Source organism: Lotus japonicus, chromosome 2 (genome assembly GCF_012489685.1).
Source record: "Lotus japonicus ecotype B-129 chromosome 2, LjGifu_v1.2".
Taxonomy (NCBI): Eukaryota; Viridiplantae; Streptophyta; class Magnoliopsida; order Fabales; family Fabaceae; genus Lotus; species Lotus japonicus.
Window position 1 is genome coordinate 86,661,643 of NC_080042.1, and position 10,812 is coordinate 86,672,454.

Here is a 10,812-nt window from a genome sequence, read left to right on the forward strand (position 1 = left end):
AGAATAATCCACTTTAACGTCCGAAATTATATTAAGCGGATATTTTTTTTTTAACATATCATTTTTCATACACATCACTCAATAATTGAATCCTGAACTAAATCTTTAAATAAAAACTATTTACAAGTTGTGTTACACGTTATTGTAATTTAGAGAAAAGTAAAAGGGAATAGAGATATTGTCGGGTAAAATTAGAATATGACCTATAACATAGCCACTTTCACCTCTGGTGGTTTTCATCGTGGTTGAATAAATGCTTCTGGAATCACACTAGGTAGAAGTGAGAGCAATTAATTATAGAAAAAATTTATGCAGAAAGCCAATCAGAATAAATGCTAGATAAAAAATTTATACATGTTCTGGAGGAGAGAGAATCAAAAATTGTCTTTTATTAAGAATTTTGAGTTAATTATTGGCTAATCAAGAATTTTCTTTTAGAGAATACCATAAAATTGAGAACAAAATGTTTACTTGACATACTCATAAAAAATATGAAGGCAAGAAAGAATGAATATAAAAATAAATAAAAGAATGAAAATTATCAATATCTTGTGGATCGTGAAACACACTTCAACGCTCTCAAGTCTCAAGCTACTCAGCTGACTTCACCAGTGGGCCGCAACTCAAGGTTCCATATACAAGGCCCAAAAGGAGCCAGAAGGCCTAAGAAGCTTAATGGTTTTATTATGACTTTATTGGGTCTTTGTCATGTTGAGGTTATTTATATGTTTATTTTTGAAAAAATATATGAATATATTCATAAAAGTTGGGGGAAGCACAAAAACTACCTAGAATGACATTATAATTAACATAAATTGGAAAACTACCTTTACCAAGACTACCAATATCAAAAGAACGACAAAAAATTAGAACCTTATAAACTTGTCAAAAAAAAGGCTCCTCTAAATCTTTCTAACTGCCTCAATTACTGCAAATTCAACCACAGTTTCTATTAGTCTGACTGCCTCAATGAAGAGTAGTTTCTCAAGCAGACACACGAACACGAACAGCTGTAGTTTTGGCCGTTGAATTAACAGCAGGCACACGGCACACGATTCATGCGGCCACCGCCAGCTCCCATCTGTTCACTTCTCTGATACCCATCACCTCCACGGCTAGAAAAACCTCCTCGAGGGCCATTCCTAAAGCCAAATTCCCCCTGCCATTAAAATCACCACGACCATAGCTTCGGCCATTTCCATAGTTTGCACGTCCTCTGGCTCGTTCACCCCTGTAACCTCCATCATCCCTGTAAACTAGTGCTCTTCCGGATGAGAATCGCCCCCTACCTCGATTAATAATAAATTTACAATATTTTTATATCTAGGGTAAATATGTCTTTTTGCATAAAAGTAATCATCTTTCTTTTCATACTCTATTCTACCAAGCGGGTGAAGATAGTGTATTTACATCATTCTTTCTCTTCTATTTCTATCATTCTGGACAAACAGAGCATTTGAAAGCAGATGCATTTGTTCACAAATAACTAATTAGTTGTCTCTTATACTTAATTTTGTTTGAGAAAAATGTTTATAGGCGAAAGAAGTATGATACAAAATTGGTGAAAGAAGTATATAGGATTGTACCTTATGCACATGTTGGTCGAAGTAGTTTCATGAGAATATTATCGACTATAACATATTTGGGAATAGAGTGAAATATCACGGTAGAGTGCATAGTCATTTTTGAACTGAAAGTTACAATTTAACTTTTCTCAATTGTGATAATCACGATTAGACTTCCATGTTAAAAAACCAAACATGTCAAGTAAAAATGCTTTGATTCATGAAGGCTCCCAAAAAATAAAAGATACCTGTTCATCAAGAGACAAGCCCACCTTTCTACAAAAGGCAGGGTATTTGTACATTAGAAATTAGCATGAGCTACTGCTATCAAGTTGTTCGATCTCTACGTTTGAATTAAGCTATTCAAATTGAAGACTCCATCAGCAATATATGAGACTCAATCTCGTGTACCTCCATATAACTTTAGTCCCTTACAACATGCCATAAATCCTCCTGGAATAAAAAAGGAAAGGTAATAAAGAAGGAGCTGAGAGACGATACTTTCTATGAAATTTAGTGTGTAAATATCTGGCCTTTGCATTATGAAAAGACAACCAAACAGTAAGAAATCTGAGCAAAAAAAAACTACAGTATTTCCTTTGCCAAAGATCATAAGTTACAATCTCATGACCTTACCACCAGCAAGTAAATAAGGGTTTTGATTCATTCACAGCATAAGTGGAAATGGAGTATCAACCAAACATTTTTGTGAACTGGATATTTACACCCAGGTTCATCTTACTTCTGATATTCTGAAAAAAAACCTATTGAGTGATCGGGATGTTTTAGTGGGTGATCATCCTTAATCTAACCAAATGCCAAACAGACTCTAGGCATATTTAAAATTGTCACACAACTAAAACAAAGGAAACACATAAGTAACTAAAATGAATAATATATAGCCTTATTTTAAAATACGATTAGAACGACTTGCTAACAAAACAACAAACAGCACAACAACTAGCAATATGCAAAGAAAAGCCCTTTTCAACTTTAACTTAAATTCAAGTTTACCTGCTTCCCACTTACCGTCACCAATCCTGCTCTTCAAGATGCACCTGATCAAATATATATTTGGTTTTTAAGCTATTATGCATTTGATGCACCCAGGCAAATGCACAAAGGGTGTGTTTATGTGTGACAGGTCAAAAGCAGAACAACACCATATGATTAACTAAGTCACAGTGAAACTTTTAGTTCTATTCTATATTATCTAATGTGTTGGTCACTGATGCACAACACTAATAGTTTTGATAAAGAAGGGAACGGGAGGATGGGTGACTAGAGTTGAGAGACAATTGGCCTCTGATTTACTGAGTGACATATTTTCCATAACTTGCACTTCATTTTTGTGAAAGTTTAATGCACCAAAAGGTTCTACTTTTCACACTTCTTCAACATCTAAGAATAAGTTCTCACTTTCTTCCTTTTTTCACATCAACGTTCTTATCCCTCAAAATAGGGATTTTTCCTGAACCACTACAAACTTTGTTTCATTCAACTCAAGCAATGACATTACCCTATCCAAGCTACAGAGCACCCACTTAAGTTGTGAGATAGGATACAATCACGTTATTGCACATTTACAATTTGTTTCACTACCCAAGGGTTTCATAATTATACACCAATAATTAGTTATAACTTAGAAGCAAAGAGACTGAGCAAAGAACAATAGAGAAGGAAGCAAAAACAAAACAAATTATAAGAATCTCTCTCTAACAAGTTGAATGCCAATTTTACCTATAGCAGCTTTTGGTCTTAACTTCTGCTGAGGGTGAGTTTTGAAGCAAAAAGTTCAGTATTCCAGCAGGTATCGGTGCATGCTCTGATTTTGTTTTCTCTATGATATCAGCTTCTTTATGTAACCTGGCAGCTTCTCTCTGTGACACAGTAGCGGCTTTCTGTATCTTCACATCTATCATAGCTGTTCTAAGCAATGATGTAAACCGTTCCACTTTAACTTTCAATGACTTCAAGTGACACAAGAACGCGAGCTTACGCTTTACTAAATTGGGGATTAAGAAGAGAACCTAAGCAATGAGAATGAGGGTGAATTAGGAATGATTTAATGCAAGTAGACTGATTTTTTACAAAAAATTGAAATTAAAAAGCATCTTAAGAAGTAAGTAAAATTGTAAAAATAGGCTCAAAGGATGCCAAGGCACCTGAAGAGTACTTGTAGAGACTGTCAATGATTTGATATTAGTAAGCTCTTCCAGCCAGCTGAGTAGAATCAAAGGAGGCTCTGGGGCATATGCTCGCATGTCTACATCGATACTTAATTCTTTCACAGAAGAAAGACTACTCCCACAGAGCCGCTGACGAGGAGTGGAGCCCGTAAAATCCAACCTATGAAGACTTGGTGCAGAGAGCTCAACTTCTTTAAAGTCCCCATACAAAGTATGTATAATAGTAACATCAACAAGTGTTGTACTTGATATGCAGAAGGTTTGTGCATCCTTTATGCTACAATTGTCAATGATCAAACTATGCAACTTCTTAAAAGCCGAAAAGGGCTCGGCTCGGCGATTGATGCCCCCGGAGAAGGTGAAACAACCCAGATGCAAGCTGGTTAATGCTGGCAAATTGAGACATGAAGATACCGGAAATAAATTGCCAGAAGGATTAGACCGCCCAGTGTGAACTAAAAGCTCCAGAGATGTTAAAGACTGGCATGAAAAAATGCGAAGGATCTGAGACAGGTTATATACCACAGCAAATCGTAATTGCTGAACTTTATGTGACAAAACATAGCTGACGACCCTTTTGTGGTAGCGAAACTCCATAGAGCCACGACGCTCAAAATCAAAGCTGTGCAGTGCAGCCGAGCGATCGCGAAGGTCCAAAAGCTTATTCATGAAATCAGTGAAACTCTTCAATCTCACAAAGTCCGGCGAAAGTAATGTGATCGAAGGAACACATTTCCAGAGATCCTTCCATCTTGTGGATAATACGCAAGTCTGAACCGCGCATTTGGCTTTCATAAATGACATAATGTGAAGGAGAAGGCAATCGGGCAAATCACTGAGCCTGTCTTTGTTCACTACATTTTCACTTCCTCGCTTTGGCTTCGGCGGAGTCAACATCTCAACGATTGAACCAGTGTTCTCTTCATTTGCAGTCTCGCTACGCCTTTTTCGCTTCACAGGAATCAACATCTTCTCAACCGTTGAATCAGGTATTCAGAAAAGTACCGATGCATGAAAAGGCAACAAAAATTAAAATTAAAATGACTCTTGTGCAATTATACAGTGGATTTTCAAAACGAAGCAACGTCGTGTTCGATTGCATTTGGGGAAAAACGAAAAAACCTAGAAAGAACCCTATGTATGAATCAGCGAAGACGATGATACAGGAAAAATGGAAAATGAAATTGAATCGGGAAAGGAGAAATTCAAATACCTGAGGAGGATTGAGAAGGATGCAGGTGGGAGCATAAACCCTAGCTTGTTGCCGCTGGAGAAAGATGGAGTGAAGAGTTGAGGGGAATTTGGTTTGGCACCCCACCTATTGGGTTTCGCACCCCACTTTATTAAAAACGGGAATTTAAATTCCGATTTTAATACGAAAAAAACGGAAATTAAAAAACCGTTATATATTTTAGCATATGTGGCACATTTTCAACCGTTCATTGCATATAAAAAACAAATCGGAATTTTAAATTCCGTTTTGAAAACGGAAATTAAATTTCCGTATTGAATACATGGGGTGCCAAACCCAATAGGTGGGGTGCCAAACCCAAATCCCAGAGTCGAGAGATTCAAATGGAAATGAATCGTAACCGTCACTCACGTTGTTCAAGTTTTATAGGGTTTGATAGTTTTGAAATTTATAATTTTCGGCGGAAGAATCTTGATTCTTGTCTGACTATTGCATTGCCTGTTAAAAACTCTACCACAAATATAATATTTGATGGAAAAAATATGATCAAAGGAAAAAATAAATACTTTCTATTTTAGTTGAGCCATTTGAGTGGGTAAGCTAAGATATTCCATATAAGATTTTGAAATATTGTAGTCGGAATATTTTTATAAATAAATCTATTAAATTATTATATTTTAAGCGTTGAATCAAAGATCTCAACCAAACGCATTATCGATTTGTCTCATATTATGTTAATGTTTTTACATGGTTAGCTGATGTGTTAGCATAAATTGTTTCATAGCAATGATCTTCATGAAATGGCTTTGACACCATATGTAAATAACTGACTTGTTTGTAATTTTTAATTATGTGGGTTTGACGAAATTACAAGTAGAACGGGATGAGACCATATAAAATTGAGTGTTCACATTTTGGTAGGGGAATCATGTAAAATTGAGTGTTCACATTTTAGTGTGGGAATTTGTAGGGGTTATGAAGGTGATGAAGATATGTATATTACAACAATTTTTTATTTTTGCAACATTTTAAAGTGGATAGTGAAGACCGAAGAGAGTTTAATGTCAGAAAGACAAAAACAAGAGTGGCCCTTCACCTAAACATGACTGTCACCTTTTGTTTTTTTATTTAACGTGAATTTTAGGAATAGAGTCTGTAATGTAGGTTATAACTTATAATTAATACCTCACGGATAATGTTTAACTTTTTATTAAATCACATTAAATTGGAAAGTAAATTAAAAAATATATTACAATAAGATTTATAAAATATAGAAATATTATTAAGTTTTAAGTTAATATGAAAATATTTATAATATAATATAATAATTTAAAACTATTTTTTTTTAGAAATCAGAAATCTTTATTAAAATGCGGTTGATAGTACAAATAGTACTCAATAAAGTGAGAAACCCCCCCAATACACCCTAGGAAAGCTTTAAAAAAAACTATTTAGGACAAGCTAAACAGCTACCCAATGGCCTTAATTGGAAACCAATATTTTAGGTGCATCCAAAAATAAAACTATAAAATTACAGCACCTAAGAACTATCTTCACTCCACAAATTGCAGGACAAACCCTAGGCTACACCAACAAGGACTCCATCCCGTATCAAGCAATAATGCTTTGTTTGTTAGGAGAGAGATAGAAGAGAGAGAGATGCAAGAGAGAGAGATAGGAGAGAGATGGGAGAAGTAACCTTGTTTGGTGGGAGAGAGGAGGGAGGGAGGAGGGGGTTGTAGAGGTGGGGCCCACCCCTTTTTGGAGTCTCTCCAATTTGGAGAGAAATTGAACAGTAACCGTGGGCTGCATTTTTTATTTTTTTTTTCTACTTTTAGCCAACTTAGTGGCGGTTTTTAACCCCCACTTTGTTACTTTTTTTCAAAAAAATATTATTTTAATCTAAAGTTAATCTTTTCTCTCTCTTTCACCTCATTATTTCTCATCTCTCTCTCCTGTATCTCTATCATACCAAACAACCTCTTAAATCTACTCTATTTCTCACATATTTCTCTCTACTCAACTTCTCTCTTCTCTACTCTCTCTTCTCTATCTCTATCTTCTCTACCAAACAGAGTGTAAAAGACCAACAAGAAGGTGCATCTGCCGGGGACTGCAAAGCGACGAAACAGCCACTAACCCAACAAAAACAGAGCCCAACTTAGTATTGGGGGATGCTAATCAGCGCCGAATATCAATCAGTGAGAAAACAAAAATACCTGCCCAAAATTTTGGACGCGAGAGGTCCTCCCGCGCACTCTGACTCAGCCGGACCAGCGTACCGAACAACGAGCAAAGCGAAGCCTGAGCCACCCAAACCCAAAATTATTTTTATTCAAAACCAAATTCACTTAATCTCACTAACTGAGGTTTGATAATTCCTTTTCAAAAAAATTCATTTTCAAGTTACTATAAAAGAGTGCAGCAATGTATAATGACTTAGGATCTTGCTATGGAACATTTGTCACCATTTTTTTTAAGCAAAATTGTATTGAGGAGGTACTAAGGGTATCTCAACCCATGGTAAGTACATTGGAGTGAAAACAGAAAAAACAGATAGACAAGGTGACAAATGTTGAAGTTTATGTAGAGCTTGAGATTGAAGGTTTGTGCTTCTCTCTTTTATCCTTAGTGGTTATCTCATTTATATCTTTGTAGTGTTTCTAACCGCGAGGGTGATAAAAGAGGGAAGAGGTGGTTAGAAATTCAATCCCTTTGCCATTTCTTTTTTAAACTACCCATTTTCTCAAAAACACTTGGTACAAATTCATGAAAAAATAAGTGTTATGAGTGGCTAGTAGCATCCAACAGATGAACAAAATTTCACTGAGTCTTGTGGTAGAGCCTAGGGGTAAGGATCATGCTGATATTACACAATATCTCCAGTGTCATTAAACGAAGTGGTATAGTTTAATGCTCTGTATTAAGTACTTTATCAGATGGAATGGAATTGGTGTAGATTTTTCAGGTATATACTCTCCCAAAACGGTTTTGCTGCATCTTGTGTATGCAGTGAATTGAAAAGAGGGGAAAAGTCAATTGCAGCAGTAAACTAAAGTTATATAGAGTAATTAAGTTCCAATCCTTAAAATTAAGTTCACAATAAATAGAGTAATTATATGTTCACACCTCATTTGAGGTAGGTGTGGAGAGGTGGAAGAAGAGAGAGATAGAAAGAAATGAGAGAGAAAGTAAAGATGTGATAAGTGATTTGATTGATAAAGAAAATATAAATAGATAGAAATGAAGGTGGAAAAGAAGTGAAGATGTGTGTATATATCATAACTCCAGCTAATAGCTTTTGGAGTTTTGGTACTGAAATGAAGACGATGTCTTCGGTGGATCAGCTTGTTTAGTGAAGCACCGTGGTTCACTCTATTTACTGTCTTAAAAGACAAAAATAACCTTTTAACAAATAGATATTTCAAAAATACCATTTTCTCTTTTCCACCACACCTCCTCCGCCATGTATCTTCCGACCACCACACCACACCTTTTCCACCACACCATCTCCAAGCACAAGATCTCCTCCATTTCACAACAAAGTCATAAGGTTCTTTTTGTTGATCCTGGGATCTATGCAAACAATAATATGGGCATAAAAAAAGAAAAGCTACAAGTCACAGAGCCAACACCCATCACCGATCAATACAATCAACACATTTTTTCATCTGAAGCAACTAATTTGATAAGGGAAAATCACAAGATCTCATGAATTCAGTTTGGGAAAATCAAATTGTGAATGGAGATTTCATGAATTCAGTGTCAGATGAAGCTTGGGTGGTGGGGGAGAGTTGGTGGTGAATCTGGAAGTATTGGTGGATGGTCGGAGATGGTGGCGGATCTGAACAGGGAAATTGTAAACCCTCGGAATCCTTTCTCTGCGATGTTGGATCTCGGCGCCGAGTTCAAAAGCGGGTCGTAACTCGCCGACGACGGTGGCGGCGTCTCCGAGAACCCCATTTCTTCATCTTACTCTTTAGGGATTATGCGATAGAGAAGACAGTAGGGAGGGAGAGATTGGAACGGGGGTATATTTGTCATTGTAGTTTTTTACAAAATTTAATCTGGATCACTTAATATTTTAGTATTATATCCAACGGTGACAGTTCAACTGTACCACCTTAGTTCACTTTTTAATTGTCACACTGAAGCCAACACCTCAAATAAAGTTCAAAACATAAGAGATGGATCATGGAATTATCGACAACTTTTGGTAACGTACAACCTACAACGATCCACTAAACATTAATTTCATTGATATTTTCACATGTGACGTGGAACTTGTGACATTATAAAATTATGAATGAATATTTATATATTCGTGAGCTTATAATTATTATATTATAGATGCAGTGGGAGTCAACATGTGGGAACACACGGAAACGTCAAGCAGCTATTGAGGAAGATTTGTTAAGATCCATCCAAATTCTCACAATATCAGACTGGGGCCATTGCCTCGTGGGTCTTGTTGGCAAATGCATGTGCCCTTCAAGTTAACCCTTGAACTCTAGTCTTGTGCCGATAAATTGGACCAACCGACCATTTCCAATGTAATTCACACCAACGACACATTGCACATTTGTTTTATTATTATTTTGAGTTCAATATATCCATAGTTAACAACAATTAATCTCTTGTACTCACACAAAATGATTTTTTTTGCTACAACCTACTCACAGAAAATGATCAATGACTAATCTTGATCTCATAATTAAGAAATGAAGCGAGCTAGCCAATATGCCACACTTCACTTCAATGATTAATTAAGGCACATTTGTACTCTTTCATATACATGCATATCTATGCTTCAATCCAGTAGGGTCATCATACTTTGAAACCCTATGATCTGATCTCCTATCAAAAATGCAATGCCAAAGCAGATGATCTTCCCATGTAGCAAGACCATAGTACCATACCATGTCACTTTAGCAAAGTTACAATAGTATTCTCTCATTACAATAGTAAATTGCACACAAATCCTAGCTTACTGTGCTTCTAGTTCTGGGACACGGAAAAATTCTTTTTAGGAGCTGGTCAACGATCGTATCCCATAAACAAGTGCCACCTGGATAGGGACACGGGACCCACCCATTTTCATGACTCTGAAATGTAAAGGCTTTTTTAGGGCCCTCGGCTGCAATCAGAGGTTATAAATTTCAAAGTTGCAGTCAATGCTATTTAGTCAAAGTTAGGTATGGATGTGTGTACAAGTCGCGGTGGTCAACGTAAGCTTGAGAATGATTTGAAATTTTAATAAAGAGAGTAGTGGAATAGAATATTCATTGTAAAGAAGAAACTAGAAAGCATAGACTTGTATATATATATATATATATCAATTAGTAAAACCATAGGATAGGACCACCCCAAAAAAAACTATAGAAGAAAATTTTGAAACCAGTAGCAATTGAAACTTGTACATAGAGCTGTCAATACGGGCCAGCCCGGCCCATATGAGTCAGCCCGTATGGGTTGGGTTGAAAACGGGTTGGGTTGTGTCAACCCGGGGCCTTAACGAGTCAGGAAAATATGAACCCAACCCGGCTCGCTACGAGCTCGCGGGTTGGGTGAAAAAAAATATAAAAAATAGATAAATTGGATTAGAAAATGTTTTAAAAAAATAATTTCACAAAAATACTTTAAGAAATTGGTAACAACTCATAAGAAAGAGGTTTATCAACCCATTAATTTGTATGTCACATTTGAAATATAGTAAAGTAACTTTTTGGTTACAAAATATAGTAAAATAATTTAGTTGACAAGATTTAAAAACACAATTATTTTACTGTCACATTTAAAATAAGATAAATAATAGAATAACAATAAATAAAACACAAAAAATTGTCTCAAATTTAAAGAAATGAAA

The 10,812-nt window shown here is 35.9% G+C and overlaps 1 protein-coding gene across 9 annotated transcripts; it reads right to left on the reverse strand.

Annotated features, from left to right (window-relative positions):
- Positions 1 to 668: 668 nt before the first annotated feature.
- On the reverse strand, positions 669 to 5,123 carry LOC130740505 (F-box protein At4g22280-like). Of its 9 annotated transcripts, none has more exons than XR_009020156.1 (6): positions 4,968 to 5,123; positions 3,731 to 4,723; positions 3,306 to 3,595; positions 1,814 to 2,018; positions 1,587 to 1,690; positions 669 to 1,249 (listed from the first exon to the last, which is right to left on the reverse strand). XR_009020156.1 is itself a non-coding variant. In XM_057593139.1 (4 exons), the coding sequence occupies exons 2-4, from the start codon at positions 4,721 to 4,723 to the stop codon at positions 1,997 to 1,999; spliced, it is 1,305 nt and encodes a 434-aa protein (XP_057449122.1). In that variant the 5' UTR covers positions 4,968 to 5,123; the 3' UTR covers positions 1,762 to 1,996. The 9 variants fall into 9 exon arrangements, 1 of the variants encoding a protein (XP_057449122.1); XR_009020157.1 differs by having other exon boundaries at positions 669 to 1,256; XR_009020154.1 differs by having other exon boundaries at positions 669 to 1,285.
- Positions 5,124 to 10,812: the final 5,689 nt, after the last annotated feature.

Coding starts and splice junctions, on each gene's coding strand:
- LOC130740505 (XM_057593139.1), bottom strand. CDS start 4,723: ATGTTGATTCCTGTGAAGCGAAAAAGGCGTAGCGAGACTGCAAATGAA. Junction 3,596..3,730: donor TCTCTACAAGTACTCTTCAG/GTGCCTTGGCAT, acceptor CTCATTGCTTAG/GTTCTCTTCTTAATCCCCAA. Junction 2,019..3,305: donor AAGACCAAAAGCTGCTATAG/GTAAAATTGGCA, acceptor TTTTTATTCCAG/GAGGATTTATGGCATGTTGT.